Source organism: Sinohyriopsis cumingii, chromosome 7 (genome assembly GCF_028554795.1).
Source record: "Sinohyriopsis cumingii isolate HCF-2022 chromosome 7, ASM2855479v2, whole genome shotgun sequence".
NCBI classification, from domain to species: Eukaryota; Metazoa; Mollusca; class Bivalvia; order Unionida; family Unionidae; genus Sinohyriopsis; species Sinohyriopsis cumingii.
In genome coordinates, this window is record NC_142967.1 from 25,916,713 (window position 1) to 25,934,731 (window position 18,019).

General features: G+C 35.4%; 1 protein-coding gene across 1 annotated transcript; it reads right to left on the minus strand.

The window, feature by feature from the left end:
• Positions 1 to 10,589: 10,589 nt before the first annotated feature.
• Positions 10,590 to 12,722, minus strand: LOC149794921 (uncharacterized). The gene has a single exon (XM_089963734.1). The coding sequence runs from the start codon at positions 12,603 to 12,605 to the stop codon at positions 10,590 to 10,592; it is 2,016 nt and encodes a 671-aa protein (XP_089819860.1). The 5' UTR covers positions 12,606 to 12,722.
• Positions 12,723 to 18,019: the final 5,297 nt, after the last annotated feature.

The following is an 18,019-nucleotide window of genomic DNA, read 5'->3' on the forward strand; positions in this document are numbered from 1 at the left end:
CAAATTAATCTGGGTTCGGCTTTGTTATCCATGTTGTACTGTGCAAGTGGATAGAGCCTTTATCCCAACTGAACACATGAACATAGATACCTGGGTTATGTGTTTCATATTTGTTCAGAGTGACCTTGGCAACCTGTAGGGGAAATTCGATAGTACCAAACTTAGGTTCGTCTACGTGCTGTCAGAATCTTCGAGGTAGGTCTTTGTTATCACTAGCCGGATCTAACGCCGAGAAAACTTCCCGCTCCAAAAATCTATGGTCAAAATTCTTTATATTTATTACTGACCTTGGCGGAAGCCACTTTAGAGTTGATACGTATCTGGATCCATGTAACGGTTAATATGGAGAAATATGTACCTCAAGCTAGTCGAAAATCGGTCAAGAGTCCACCCTGATCCTCTATTGATGTATTATTCCTTGTCTCGAACATCTTTGCCCTATCGTTATCAATGTCATCTTTGATGACACTGGAATCGCTACGTTTCGGGATTGTATGGGCACCGCTCTGAATCAACATTGTAATAGTTTTAATTCCATCCTTATCAAGTGGTGTAATGAAATACGCAGTATAGAAAATATCTGGTTTGACCCCAGAGTATCGAAATTGTTGTAACATGGATGTGATTCCAGGAATCATACTTGTAAACAGTTGTCGAGTGTCTTTACCTGGTTCGTATGTGTGTATGTATGTGGTGGATAATTGCGACATGGTTATCTAATTCACCATTTCCAGTTTAAAACTTGTAAGGAACAATCTCAGTAGCTTATGTAGCAAAAGCTGGTGCAAAACGTTTTTGTTCATCCAGACCATGGTTTCATTTATCTCAACGACGGTCATGTTCATCCTCAAACGTGCATAACATCCCAAGTATATCAGCTTTTATTATGCATCTTAGTCTTCGTATATTACGCTCACACGCAAATTGTTTCACACGATGTGTCGTTGCAGTATTATCAATCATTGTTATTATATTAGCGACCGGTGCTGGAGCAGGTGCATCCTGTGAAACAATAAATCGCAATGGTTCAATTATATCAGCTTTTCGCGTACGCTTGGTATTCGATTTCTCTTCACCTCCGCATTAAGTGGTACGCTGATATTGAGGCTCGGTGGATAGAGAACCTTACATAGTCCATTACGCGTAATTCGAACTTTTAAATTAGGCTTTCTCAGCAGTAAAGGCGTGATGTTTTTGGTATCAACTTAAAAGTTTTAAACGTCGATGTAAATTTATCTGCATAAGTGAATAAAATAAATTTTAACTTACTATCAGCGCAAAGTAACCCAAATGCCAATCACTGAGCATTGCACCAATTCACATGCGAACTGTCTTTGTACGTTTGTATCCAATAACATCAAATGCCTTTTAGTGTTTATACATTTACTCAATAGTTTTTTCTTCGTTGCTTTTAGTAATACCTTCTGAAAATTGTTTCGTTTGTTTGCGTCGCTCTTCTTCTGCCTCGTTGCACCACTTATTCCATTGTTGTATTAATTGATTTGGTCTTGGATATCTTCATTACTCCTTAGCATTTATTGCTAATATCATCGTCTCCTCACTCGCATCAGATGTTGTGGTAAATTTACTCAACTTAGGGCTTCATTATCTTGCAATATATGATACAATTTTTTATTTGTTTCTGCTCTTAAGCTTAACCATGTTTATTCCGTATCATTTCTAAGACCATTCCCAGGCTGTTTTAATTATGTCTCTGAAGACACACAAAACATCTTTTGAGCCTCTTTGATAAATATTAATTATGCATTTAAATGATATAACGATTTACGTGTTTCTGCCACACTCTTTATATCCCAGTTATTTAGTAGATTAAAGCCATTTTAGAGAGAGTTTATAGACCTCCATAAATTCCTTCAATATATTTTGAGACTCAATCTGATATTTTGACGTTATATACTTTCCGCGCAATTCGTTATTATAAAATGAGATCTATCAGTCAGAGCTGTACATTTGATTAGTTTTTTTTTAAAATTATTCGCACGAGGCCAATTGTGAACTGTTCCCGATGAGGTTTTACGATCAAGAAATGTGCAGTCCATTTCAGCCACAAAGATGAACATCAAGCATGCCAAAACACATACTAGAAGGTTCAGAGGTCACTGGAAATAATTAAATCCGCTTCAAAGATTTTGTGTACCACGTAACTATAACTTATGTCGACTTTACATAATGAAATTAATTTTTATTTTTCATATTTGACCAGCCTAGGCTGATGGGTCTCCCCAATTATTAAAGAAAAACGTTTCTCCAGAACTTGGACTAGAACAGTAATATTGTTTAATGGTGTGTTTGTTAGTACGACTGTTGAACCTTCACGTCCGTTGTTTGTTTATACAATTCTCGTTTTTCAAGACATTTTTGGAAAACACGCGAGTGACCAATCCTTTACGCAGCTAATACAGGAAATGTACCACTTTAAATTACTATTTCACAACATCATTATGCTTATCCACAGCCTCTTGTAATGGTAAGCACACCTAGTCATGAAAACATCAATTTAGGTCAACCGGATATTCCGCCAGCGTAATTAGAAGAAATATTTCTGGTATTTTTCGATATTAGCAAAACAAAGATTTTTTAACCTGTGCATTAGCAAAATATATTTTGTTATAATCGGTGCAGATTAGCTTGTAATAAGTTTGCTGAAACATGTTGAAATATTAATACATTGCTATATTAAGTCAAAATGTGCTATTCTCTCTAAATTTCTGGCACGCTAAATAAACTTGTCTTGATTGAATCTGCACTGGTTATAATCGCTTCATGCAATTACATCAGACAGCTTATATACAGTTTATGTATTGATCGATACAGCACTGTTGTGTAGTAAACAATACCTTATACAGCCTCAAGAACGTGTAAGCGTTTGCTACATTTGCGTATTAATAATCCACGAGTTGCACATAGAATGTGGCTTGCTTGCCGAAATGGCACAAGTCATAGCTGATACAGTCTGTGACATATATCATGACCCACAAAGGACAAATGCAATATTGACACTACTAAAATTGACTCTAAAACCCAACTAAAGCTCTATTCTTAGCAATGCAATAGATATCAGATAACTTCCAAAGGTTATGGCTGACGCAAATGATTTGCATAAAATGTCATATTTTCCCTTTCACCTATAATGTTGGACTATACAGGTTTATCGCACGAAACGACAGCATGAGGACATTCATTTACAGGCATGTATTTTAAGGAAATAAAAATTGATACGTTTGCTGAAGTCACTAGAGAGACAATATGATATAGATACCTTTAGTATTATGACTTTGCCGTTTCCTTCGACAGCTAAACTAAATTATGTTCATTCATCTCGACTTCCTGTTTAACAATTTCTCTCTCTCTCTCTCTCTCTCTCTCTCTCTCTCTCTCTCACACACACACACACACACAGACACACATAATTACTGCTTTCCCATTAGGCAGACATAGCATCAGCATAGGGCGAAACAATTCAGGAAGCAACATATTTGAAAGTATAAAACCGGGCTTTACTTTAAAAAATATATTGATTCTGCATATAGATAAAACCATCCGGGTAACATGTTTATATTATAAAAGACGTAAAGATCTTTTAAGGGTCTGATTTTAAGACTTTAATTTTGATTTGAGGGAGTTGCAGAGGCTTTGACAGTGCCTGTAACAGCAAAATCATAAATATATCACTGTGCACACACACACACACACACACACACACACACACACACACATGTACCCTATCTCCTTTAGTACCGCTCCGGTGGCCTAGTGGTTTGAGCATCCGCCTCGGATGCGGGATGTCGCGGGTTCGAACCCCGGCCCAGTCATGCCAAAGACTTAAAAATATGGTACTAACAGCCTTGACCTTGAAGCTGTGCTATCAAATAATTTCAAGTAATTATCTTGATTTTGAATATATGTTAGTACATGATTTAAAATGATGTTCCTAAAGCTTAACGACGTAAAGTGCATATTTTAACATCCCGTTGGATGGTATTATGTAATAAACAGCTACACAGCGTAATAAATACAAATAATGGCAGTATACTGACATATCGCTTCGTTGGTTGCTATAGTAAGTGGTTATAAAGTATATATAATTAATTCAGCAGTTGATATCAGTTTAGACGTTATCTAGGCTTATGTAAGCTATCAGTTTGTTTATGACGATGGAAAAGCTTCATGTTTAGATACGTACCCTAAGGTGAGAACATGTAAATATTAGCACAATAAATTTTAAAAATGACAATATTAAATAAATTAATTGGCACAGAAGGTAAACGAACTACTTAGTGTTATAATGGTTGTGATGACGACCAAAGATTATGAATTGAATATCTTTCTGCTTGAACCATCCGGAAATATTGGAAGCGAATCGTGCACCCCTTTCCATTTGGGGATTTAAAAGGAATACACATTCTCAGCATACAGTGTTTTGAAACAAATATTCTTCCTGATATCAAACCTGGGCGTGGCCAGCGTAAATGTCATGACCGAGGTCAAAATGTTCAAACTAGGATCATTGTCTTGAATAAGATGTTGCGAGTCTACGCTCTTAAGATAAGTGACAGAAAAGATTGAAAAGCAACGTAAAATATTTAATAGAAAGGAGCTTTCAGTATTACGACTCAAATCTCAAATAATATATGAAATACAGATTCAAGTCCTAGTAATTTAATATCCTGAATAAAGTTCGATGGAAGTCAAAACTAAATCCAAAACAAGTTGATTTGTATCTGTCGTAGCTCGTAGAGTGTTGATATACCAACAGTATTTTGGTGAATCACAATATATCAATCCAGGTTTGAATTCATTATAAAATCTAATGAATGTCTCTCTGCAAGAATTTTTAAGAGCACTATTGTATTTCCAGAGAAAGTAATCATTTGAATTCAGTATTTTGAAGAAATTATTTCCAGCCAAAAAAAATCAGTGCTCACAGCAAATAATACAGCATATAATACAACTTGATTGTACTAGATCTTTAATGCACGAATGAGTTTTCCATTCAGTGACAAGATTATATAGTCTTCTACTTGATCTCGGGACATAATTAGCATTTTCTATATTAAAAAACCTATAACCTAATGGAAAATAACTTTCCAAAATGATCATGAGATATACAAAATAGAAATGTTAGTTATTATTAGAAACAAATTACTAAACCCAAACAAAGAACCTAGATTATGTCAGGTGGGCCAAATAAATTCCAATAATCTTGACCTAGACCCAAATAAACATATTTACTGCTATCTTAATAACGATCCTGATATTAAGCCCATGCACACAGAGAGCATTTTAACTATGCGTTAGTTGCATATTTTTAATAAGGTCGATTCATGTCAAGCAGAAAATAAACTCATTATTGGACAATGTCAAGTCCAGCACAAACATACAATGTTAAAATACAATATCGTGCAATAAAATAAAACAAAATTGAACAAATCTAATAAACAATGCAAATTAAATATACATAACACAAAACTATAGCTAATCCTGGCTGACTGACAAAATATACTTGTTTATACTTACATTTTCATTGCAGCTTCGATTGACCGGAAAGCACTTTTGACATTTCACACCCAATTAGCCACTCGATATATATAGTGTGTGTGTGTGTGATTTGGATTTTTAACGTAGCTATAACAATTGTTCAGTCATATTGCTATGATGTCTGCAGTGTGGCAGTTTATAGTGAAGTCTAGCACTGGGGCATCATGCCGCAGACATGTAGCATGATGTCCCACCCAGTCACATTATCCTGACACCAGGCTGACCAGAACTAACACTAACCTCATAATGCTGAGAGCCAAGCGAGGCAGCTGTTATTACCATTTTTGTAAGTCTTTGGTATGACTCGGCCGGGGATCGAACCCACGACCTCCCGCATCCGAGGCGGACGCTCTAACCAGTAGGCCACCGGAGCGGTCTCTAAAGAATGTAAAATTTATCCTAAAGGTCACATTGATGTTTGACTAAATATAGGTATAACAGACTCTCTCTCTCTCTCTCTCTCTCTCTCTGTCTCTGTCTGTCCGTCTGTCTGTCTGTCTCTCTCTCTCTCTCTCTCTCTCTCTCTCTCTCTCTCTCTCTCACACACACACACACACACACAGAGTTACTGTTTTGTCATTAGGCAGACAAGGCAGCTGCCTAGGGAGGACAAACTTTCAGGCAGTGGCATATTTTAAAGCCCCAAATACCGCCGTTCATCATAAATGTCACCTTTCTTCCACTCTAATAACAAAAATGATTTTGTATAAAAAGGTCTTTGAAATAATCAAGGCGTTAAGTTTAAAGAACGTTAAAATATTCAGTGTAGAATTAAGCGGTGCCACGTATTAATTCAATCAACGAAGTCGCACGTAATTCCGATCTTTTTCCAGAGCGCTCGGATAGTAGTCATGTGATGTATTCGATACATTCCCGTTAATGACTAATCTAATAGCAACAATCTCAAGTTGCGCACAAATTGATCTGAGAAGGAATGAAGATAGGTATGGCCGATTTTTTACGCGAATCTCAGAAGACAAAGGGTGCATTTTGAAACAAATTAGGGCTCGTTTGAATATTGGTGATAGCTGGGGTGGTAGAATATTAAAACTGAAGGACGAATTTGGGTTGAAGACAAACTGACATAGCGTGGTGTTATTTTCTTATTTTTACAAAGGTAACGTCATTAAATCGTGTGTGACAGCTTTCGACTGAAATCGGTTGACCTCCAGATGTCACCGATCAACATCGGATTAATTCGTACACATGTGGAAAATGGCAGTGTATCTCATTTCGAGGGAACAATTACATGGCTCATAATTTAATAAGCTTCGATAACATCTGGCTTTCATCAAATCCAACGACGTTTAGGAGCAATGTCTTAGTCAGATGATTTGGCATACACCAACCTTTGCATGTACCGGCTTTAAAGTATAAAAATCTGGATTTGTTAAATATGCATTTATTTTGGATAAAACCAAACCCTATAGTTACAATGTGTATCTCAGTTAAAGACATAAAGACCTTTAAAGGGTCTCGTTTTAAAAACACACACACACACACACACGCACACGCACGCACGCACCACACGCACACACACACATACACACGCACGCACGCACACGCACACACACACACACATGGGGCCTTGAGTGGCCGAGTGGTCTAAAGCGTTCTCCGTTACGGATCACTGCCATGTCACCTCTGTCTGCATGGGTTCGAGTCTTGGATTCGGCCAATGTGGGCATGTGAGAAAGCTTGCCAGTAGCTTCTCGTGGGTCGGTGGTTCTTTACGGAATTTTCTCGGCTTCTTCCTCCACCATTGATACTGGCCGCCATGTATAGCCTATCGTGTGCTGAAAAATGGCGTTTAACCCTTCAACAACAACAACAACACACACACACACACACACACACGCGCGCGCGCGCGCACGTACCCTATCTCCTTTAATCAGAAATAGCATATATCTTTCATTCAATAACAACAATCGGTCAATGCAGTTTTGCCCTGTATTTTCTTTTTGGTTTTTTGTAGCGTCATTGTTATTGTTGTTGTTGTTGTAGTCATCTTCGTCGACGTCCTTTGTAAGTAGCTTGCAAGAGCCCTATTATATTTTACCGATTTATTATCTATTTCCCACACAAAAGAATAGTTACAAAAAAATTTTGGTTAGACGTGCAAAAAGTACCTACGGATATGTTTTGTAACAATTACGAAATAGCAAACAATTCTCCTACGATTAAAACTTACGAAAATTATACATAGACTTACATCGCGTCGTGAAACAAGGCGATGACCTTTAAGCTGCACTATAGAATGATTTCGAGTAATTATCTTGATTTTGAATATATGTTAACACAGCATTTCCTATGATGTTCATAAATAAAGTTTAATGGCAATATATAGAACATATTTGATCAGCCGACTGAACGGTTTTATCTAAAGAAAATATCCGCACAACGCATTACATTAAAATATTGAAAGCATACTGAGATTTCGCTTCGCTGGTTATTTTAGTAACTGTTTATATAGAATTAGCTCACCGGTTGATATATGTTTAGACATGATCTACCTTTATTTGAACTATAAGTTTGTTTATTACTTAGGAAATCTTCGGGATTAAATAGGCACCATTAGGTGAAAACATGTAAATATTGGCACGTGTGCACATTAAATTTAAAAAATGATAAAATTAAATAAATTGGCACAGAAGGCAAACAAATTTATTAGTGTCATAATGTTTGTGATGACGACCAAAGATTATACATATCATATATTTCTGCTTGAAACATCTGGATATATTGGAAGCAAATCATGTCGTTGCACCACTCTCCATTTGGGGATTAAAAGGAATACACGTTCTCAGCATACAGCGTTTGGAGAAGAAAAAAAATCTGCCTGATATCAAACGGGGCGTGGCCAGCTTAATTGTCATGACCTATGTCAAAATGTTCAAAATAGGATCGATGACCGCTCCGGTGGCCTACTGGTTAGAGCGTCCGCCTCGGATGCGGGAGGTCGTGGGTTCGATCCCCGGCCGAGTCATACCAAAGACTTAGAAAAATGGTAGTAACAGCTGCCCCGCTTGGCGCTCAGCATTATGAGGTTAGTGTTAGGACTGGTCGGCCTGGTGTCAGGATAATGTGACTGGGTGGGACATCATGCTATATGTCTGGGGCATGATGCCCCTGTGCTAGGCAACACTATAAACTACCACACTACAAACATCGTAGTGATATGACTGAAATATTGTTAAAGCTACGTTCAAATTCCAAATCACACACACAAGACTCAAAATAAGATCGGTGTCTCTAATAAGATATTCGTTTAAAGCTAATCTTGGCCGACGGACAATATGCACTTTTTTCTATACTTACATTTTCATTGCAGTTTAAATTTCGTATGAGCGGAAAGCACTTAGAAGTTCAAATTGGGACTTTTCACACCCAATTAGTCACTCGATACGTAAAGAATGTACAATTTATCTCCAAGCTTACTCTTACATTTGACTTAATCTAGGTATGTTAGTTGCTCTCTATATATGCTGGTCTCTAGGTTTAGATATGTGCCTAAATAACATCGAAGCTTACGTGTTTATAATATGCACTACATGAAGTAAATCAAACTACCAACATACCAGAAATAGTGAAAAGAGTATTTTCTCCTTCATCAAATGTGCACATTTTTGTGCTTGGGCAGATAAAACGTTATTCAATCTTATTGAAGATGCACATGCAAGGTGGTGAACCATTATTTCATGTATGAAAAAGAATAAAATGAAAAAAGATACAACATATCATCAAAACAACAACATGTCAATGGCAGTTGGAAGATTTATTTTGTCTTTAAAGAACGAGAAAAGCGATAAGTGATTAAAACTGATGAATGAATATATTGATAACATTATTTTCTCATAAATATCGCGTGTATTCGTTTAATTGAGTTATCGTATTTTAAGGGCGCACCAGCACTGTTAGGCTATTTAGCGCCATACAAAAAGTTATATATATAATCGTTTACAATTTTTTAAAAAGTCTCATATCGACCAGCGATATCAAAACCAAATAGTTGAAATTAAAACGATGAGGTGCTAACATACTGCGCCGACCGATCTGGGCCTGTGGAGCTTGTTAGGAAGAATCAGTATGAAAAACAACATAGACCCTGATCTACAGGTAAATTATGCTTCGGCAGAGCTGGATATTTGTTGTTTGCAGTTTGACTAAACTTTCAAACGAGTACATTGGTAAGTTACGCTTGCTCTGAGATTTGACGTACTTGAATAGCGTTATGTATTTGACATACCTAAATGACGTCAACTACCTCTAAACAAATCACACTATCCCTGAGATACCTCCAAAAATGTTGAAATTAAATTAATAAGAAAAACAGACAACAAACGCAACATCAGTCGCAAACTTTCTTGATGTACATTTGAATGGAAAGTCCATTTGAAAGTCAATTGTTGAGCATGTGCATTTATCATAATCCAACTGGCACGCGTTATTGCCTATGGAAGTATTAAAATGACATGGTCGTGTAGTTTGTACTTCATGTTATGATTGCCTATATCTAGTTTTTCCACGTGTCATTTCTAAATAAATGTTTTCCTTGGTTCTATTTAACTCTGAGCCAGTTTGACGTACTCTAGAAACAATCGTGGCAGTTTAGTTTCTCAATAAAATTGAAAGGTCAAAACGTGGCACGTTTTACTCACTCATGCTACCACAGTTTTACAAAAGTTTTAATTCTGATTGTCAAAGCGAAATCTGCGAGAATCTACAAATTATTGGCATTTGCGTTTCATGAACACAGTAACCTGCCTTAAAAAAAAGGTTATAATTAAACAATAGTTAACTAGTTTACAAAAGAGTTAAAAGCATTGTTTTCCACATAATTGGATTTCGGTTAGAAATGGTAGCGTTTTATCATCGTGTAGTGTTTGCGTAAAACACATGTTGAAATCGCTGTCATCGAAGGATTTACTTCAGATCATAAACTTGAAGTCTCGAATTTAAAATAAGAACATTCGTAACTAACATTTAATTACAACTGTGTCCTTTCTTGGACAACTGCTAATTTTACCCTTTCACTTGGATTCCTTGTAAAATAATGGGTTATATTTAAACGGACTACCAGTCAAGGTACCCAAGCTTCGATATGTTGCAGCTGTTGATATAATATGAAGTCCATCTACAATATTTTCACTGTACATGTCATGTCTCTGTCGTCTACAGCTGCATTTGAAATTAGAGGAAAGGGAGGTAAATCCAGTGTAAAACGGAAGCAGGAATAAAGACCCAAACATAATAACAACTAGAATCGCCTGTTCTAAAAATAGGCCGACGAGAATACTTGCTATTAAGGCAAACAGTGAATATCCCCATAGATGTTTCAGACTGGAAACAAAAGGGTTTGACTGTTTAAATTCTTCTTCCACAGCTCTCTGCGGAATCCATTTGACATTGGGTGAAATGTTGGCTGCCCAGGACCGGCAGATACGGACTGTACCGACGAGAGCTTCGGGAGTAAACTGGCAGATTGAAGCTATTGTCTCAAAAAGCACGCCTTTATAGTTTTTCCTATTGCATGTTGCAAACTTTGGAAAGACAAGCACAATGAACATGACGATGATAATGGAAGAATACAGATAACGAAGATGGACGCTGGTATGAAGAATGATGTACAACAGAAGGAGAGGTTTCATAAACATTTGCCGTAAGGCCGAATGAGCAATGTAAGAGCTCACAAAATCTAGTTTACTTGGTGTCCTTACTTTAGTCATGTTGAAGCTCTTTCGTTGAAAGATTTTTTGTAAGAATCTCATCGGCCTGCCAAAAGCGTTAGGCCAAAAATACATGGCAAGAAGTATTTCACCCCTATTCCACCTCCTTTCGCGAATATTCCATGTTATATAGTTGTAGCTTGGAGCTTCAAGCAGGTAAACTGACCCAGCATAAAGAGGTTGTAAAATGGCTGCCTCAAATGTGTCATGACTGAGAACATCAATAGGAACACGTTCAATTAATTTGTCTTTGGTGCCAATTACTTTGTCAATGTACACACGATTTTTTATCAGCCCCTTCCCAAAGAATCCTGATTGGCCCAAGAGGGCTGTAATAGCGTTTGTCATCGGTTCATATATGCCTTGTCTCATGGATTCTAAATGCGTAAAAATTGTGTCGTCTGGTTTGCAATGAAGCTTTATTGCTGGCTGAATTATGCCCCTCTCCGGATGTGCTGCCGCTATTTGAAGCAGTTCGGTCACTGCACCTCTTGGCACACCAGTGTCAGCATCAAGGACGAGCGTGTAATCAAATTTACGTTCATAAACATTATTTACATCGTCAGAAGCATGAAAAAGAGGCTGCCCGTAGGGACGAGCATTTTTTCCGTAATATTCCGGATCACAGTAACTGTATGCTTCACATTCTCCTTCTGATAACAACATCAAATCCTGGTACTGGCCGCATTTTCGTACAACACGACTCACACGATGCAGGACCATAAACTCTCGTGCATATTTATCACATATATCGTCTAAACACTCACGAACAAAGACTGTTGGATCTATATTTTCATACATCTGCCAAACGGTCTTTAATCGATGTGAATCCATGGATTCGTAATCTCCCTGCGAAAAAGAAACACCCTCACGAAACAGTTCGTCGTAAATTATGGCTCTATTGGTGTCTCGTTTCTCTAACTCGTAATTTTTCAGTTCTTCATCGTTTGTTGCGCTTACTAGGACAGCAGAAACGTTTGGTCCAAGATTACCGATGAAAGCCTCGTACATCGTCTCAAAACATTCGTCGATGTCATCTTTGCTTGTTGCCAGAAGGTTGTAATTCAAAACTATCGTTAGTCTGTCAGCTGGAGCCTTCTTGTTTTCCCTTTGGTTGCCACCGACAATTAGAGTTGCAATCGTTTGGACAGGAAATTCAAAAACGGAGCCTTGTATAATGCTTAAAATCACTACAATGAAGACTCCATTTACGATATTCGTTTGTGACCAATCAATGTTGAGGGTGTTTAAGACGACAGCCACTAAAGAGAGAGCCATCCATATTGAGAAGTACAGAAACACTCGCAAACCTTTCCTCATTCTAGAGCGAGTTGTGCTATCGATTATCTCTTTCCTCGCCTGAAATCAAAATTTTAAAAGCTATAAAAAATATTTCCCACGCTAAATTTTCGTTACCATTGCTACAAAACTCTTCTCATCGGCGATTAAATTCGGACAAAAATACAAATCCGATATGTTCGGGATCAAGAAAATGCTCCAGGAAAAATTTCTTCGAACAATATTATTGTAGGTCTGCTCACGGTTTCGATGAAGGTTCGTGTCGGGTTATTAGCATACAGCTTTAACCGTACCCAAATATCGGTATATGTAAGTCGACTTTCCGTATTACAAAAATGGATTGTATTTAAAATCGTAGAGTGATGTCTTATTATAAAAAATTGATTGCTCGTAGGTGTAAAAATATTTAATTACAAGACGACGACGAAAATCAGTATTTTTTACAGAAAGTTCCACAGTCGAGGCCTACAGAAAAAGGGTTCGTCTCATTTAAGACAAAATAAGAACGACATCAACATTTAATGAATGCTACAAACTATGTGCTACAGTAAAACGGTTAATGAAATTATTAAATGTTTAATATGAACATGTTATCTACATTAACAAAAATTGATTCTGGATGGTATAAACTGTACCAGTGGTGGAGAAGGCATACATATAGCGTTTATCTTTGTCAATTATTGACTTTTCGAAAATTACAACACTTACTTTCCGTTCAGTGATAAGAAGTAACACGAGCGAACGTGTCTGTAATCCGAGTAGAGTAACTGATGTTGAGTTGTGAGTTCACATAACTGTCTTTTTATAAACATATCGTCTCCAATATATAATTATATCCAAATGGGTGATTTCGATTAATCATTTCACTGTGCCTGACCCACCCAAGTACATGCTCTATTTAACTGAATGCGCTTGAAAAAGCGTGTGACGAGAGCTCGTCCATTTAGTATTTGGATTTCATCCTCGTGGGATTGGAGTGTTATCTTAGTTGTGACGCGTACCGCGGTGCATGAATTCCTATGGTCAGATGTGTGCCGTAAATAATATTTATGGCTGTCACAACTGGTGATTAGCACATTGGTCTAAGAATATAGGAAATCAGTAATTTTAAATGTCAGTAGCTTTCAAAACGCGTAATGTTTATTATGAAATGGGGGTGTTCAAGGATTAGCATGTGGTTATAATACTGTCTATATATGTTTATATATAATACATGTTTATGCTATTTTACTGCACTCCTTCATGTATTATGTAATCGATTTTTAAGTTTCATGGGTTCACAATTCCTGTGAATGTTGATGTTAAAATCTTCAGTGTTGATGGCTTATACCATCTGCAAAGGGAATTTTAAAAACGTAAGCAATTGTCTAACATTTCCACTTATACAAATTCCACGATGTTTTATCGTCTATGAAAGGTAAACAGAATCCTTGTTTCCTTTTCTGATTGTCTGTGAAAGGACACAGAGCCCTAATTTATTTTCGCTATTAAATATTCGTTGAGAGTGCAGTACCTTTTGATACTTTTTGTATATAATTCACTTCATATGTACCGTATAGTTAGAACATGTATACAAATTCCTGCTACATTGCATCACAATTTGTTTCAGAATTGTTGTCATCATTCTTTTGGTTTTTCTAGGATAGGAATAATAGGTATTCCAGTTACATACTATGATTAAAATATGTTCATAAATATGATTAGATAGGATATGTGATGGAAAATAGGTACGTTGTTGATGATAACAATGTTAATAATACACAAGAGGTAAATAAATCTTCTAAAGTTTGTATGTTGTTTGAAATCAAATTCTTTCAGCAATAGGGACAATTTGAGGGCTGGTTCCGATATTATTGGCAATGTCCCCAATATCCCTGTCATCGTCATTGTCGTCGGTATTATCATCATGTTTGTTGTCTTCAGAGGTAAAACATTTTACGCAAGACTGTAATCATAATATCTTAATAATAATAATAATAATAATAATAATAATAATAATAAAGTCCTCATAGGGTCATAGAGAACAGTTAATAGTGTTTACGGATGGTCTAACATTCCATTCAGTGTTGATAACCAAAACTATCCAGTGGTATATGTGATTTGTCGATCTATTTTAACGCACTAACTGCAAACTACTAATAATCTTGAACTATTTCATTAGTGAAAGACAGTTGAATGGTATATGCTGGTAATGTTTAATGTTAGTGTAAGACAGTAGAGTTTTATGGTATATGTTGTGTTATTTATGTTTGATTTAATTATATCTGATTTAATATATATCTATTTCAATTTAATTGTTTTTCAGATTTTATTTTTTTATTTTTAATTACATGCTATTGTAATGTAAATTTATTCACTGGAGATGATACTTTTTCCAGAAAATAGTTTGAACTTGACTCTTCGTTTTATAAACACCAGGTGTTGATCTAGATCCGGACCTTTATTCAAAATTAGTAACAACCACGTAAATACGTTTCATTTTAATTTCAAAATGATTGGTTGTTGTCGAGGTCACAATGGGACTACGTGTTTAAGATGTAAACAATCTTTAAATTTTTATTTGTTAGAATAAAATGATTGGTTTTTGTCAGGGCCACACTGGGTGTACGTGTATTTTAACAAGTACCTAATTTATACGATGTTCTAGAACATGATCATGTGACCCCTATTTTACGTTTTAGAAGACGATATAACCTTTGCTTTAGAGAGATTTTCTCAGTGTTCGTTGGGCTGTTACACTGGAAGTTGTAAGTTGTTCTTTTTGGAGTTATTACAAATTATTTGAATTGGAGTTATTTAAAATTACTTGGATTCAAAAATGATTCATTTTTTTCTCCTGGAAAATACCTGTGCTGATGTGAAAATGTTGAACAAGGACAGTTTTTATAAACATTTATTCAAATTTTCAAAACCGGAGTGATATTTCTTGTTGCTACAAGGAAATGTTGACTTCAACATCACAGACTTCAGCATACGTCATCATCTTCCATCTTTGATTCTTCGTCGGGACTCAAACTTGAAATCATATTGTTATTAGGACTTTAAAACAATTATTCGTGGATTCTTCTTGGATTATTTTTGGATTTGATCCTTAAAACTGTAAGTTCATATTTGTCAAATTGTACAGAATTTTTCCAGGAAATAAATTATTATATTTTTTCGAAGCTTGTTGTTTTGACTCTTTCCTCTGTTACTGTGTATTCGAGCCTAAACACGTGATATAAGAGTTGGTAATGTTTAATATTAGTGAAAGACAATTGTATTCAATATGTTGGTAATGTTGAATATTAGTGTAATTCAGTTTTATCATATATGTTGGTAATGTTTAATATTAGTGTATTACACTTTTATGGTATGTGTTAACCTTGAACTGTATTGAAATTGAAGGGTTTTGATATATATATTGATAGAGCTTCTAGAAATGACTTTTTGCTGTACTGTTAGAACGTCTACGATGTGAGCAGTCCAGTTATTGAAGTATTACAGGGTAAAACAGAATGAAACCTACCATCCAGGTTAACGAAAAACCACGCTCCAACTGTGAGGAGACACTCTTATAAACACTTTGTGAATGACAAGACAATCACATTTATTATTATTATTATTATCAATGTTATTATTATTATTATTATTATTATTATTTCTGAAATCACTAGCGTGTATTTTGTCTGCAAAACGTAAAACATATACGTAATCTGCCTTCTAAGATAGGAATTTTTGGCAAAATCGCTTTAAAATATAGCGTTTCCTTTAGCAGTGGTAATTATTCTTTTGTCCAAGTATATTCTATTAAAATTAAATTATTTGTTCAGTTTTACAAAACTTATTTGTTTCGCTTTTTTCTGTTACTTAGTTTATGACCATATAGTCGTGACTGTAATTGGGGGGTCCTACAGGATATGAATTTGAGATAAGTTAAAATTTATATCTGAAATTTAACTTCTTTCGTTTCGGAATTTGTTTGTCCCTGGTGTTACGATTTTACAAAGTGAAACTAACCATATTTCACAATGTCGTCTAGGGTGGCAAGTTTTGCACCTGCTAGCGGCTATGACGAGTGGTCAGTACTCTATGTTCCGTATATATTTAATTTAAATTGTATACTGGTTTTCTTAATAATATATATATATATATATATATATATATATATATATATATATATATATATATATATATATATATATATATATATATATATATATATATATATATATATATATATATATATATATATATATATATATATATATATATATATATATTTGTATAAGGTACCTGATCTTCTCGAATATCAAATCCATTCTATATCTGCCCAGTAACATTTATTTTGTAAACAAAATAATACATAGCGAATAGTTTCATATGATTGTGGATTAATTAGTCAGATAATTATTAAGTAAACCTATTTACTTTTTCTCTGGGTCTATAATATTGGAATTCCCCCATACAAATCTGTTCTACCTGATGTTTCCCATGTTCTTTATTATAATTTAGTAATAGGCATTATGTTTTTGACAACTTAAAACTCTTTTATAAGTAAACTTTTGACTCTCATCCTGGTTATATTATGTCTATTTTTTAAAAAAATATAATCTTGTTTACTAGAGAAATTACTCATTCTTACATTTAACATCTGATGCAGAATAAATATCGTTGTTATGTTCAGTATTTCATTTGGCCAGAATTATTCATTCAAATTTTTATTATCCAGCGGAACAAAATGTTCATCAATAATATTCTTGGACTGGAACATTAATTTGGAATTTTCGGGCATTCAGACAAGAAGACTTTTGGAGTACACATCAAAACACTTTTAGCACATCGTCACACTACAGACCATTGGCATATTAGAATATTATAGATCACACACACATCAACGCATTTACTATTAGAACTTATTTGCAATACCACTGGAATTCAGTTGTAACATCATATATTTTAACTTGTGATAACGCTATTAGGACTATTTGGGATTTAATTCGCATTACCGTAAGTTCTTTCAATCAGACTGTAGTGACTTTAGCGTAACCAGTCTTCGGAATTCCGATATTTGAAATATTCTGGGCAAGACACTTTCGCATCTACGTACATAAGAAAGGTGTGTGTGAAAACAGTTGATTTGTGAATATGTGTGCTTATTTCCAGATGTTCAAACACGAACTAATAAAATCTACCAGAATGTTGAAATTGTAGATTCTACGCATGCGAAACGGTATCTTTACAAAATGAATCTTCTGCAGCAGAAATGTTTAAAAAAGGATATTGAATATATGTTTCAGAATGATTTTATCGAGCCAAGCAAAGTAATTGGAATTGACCATGTCTACTAGTACCAAAACCAGATAATACTTTACCTATGTACACTGACTACAGAGCATTGAACAGTGTCACCAAAACAGATTCATTGGCAATACCAGCAAACAATGACCGCATTG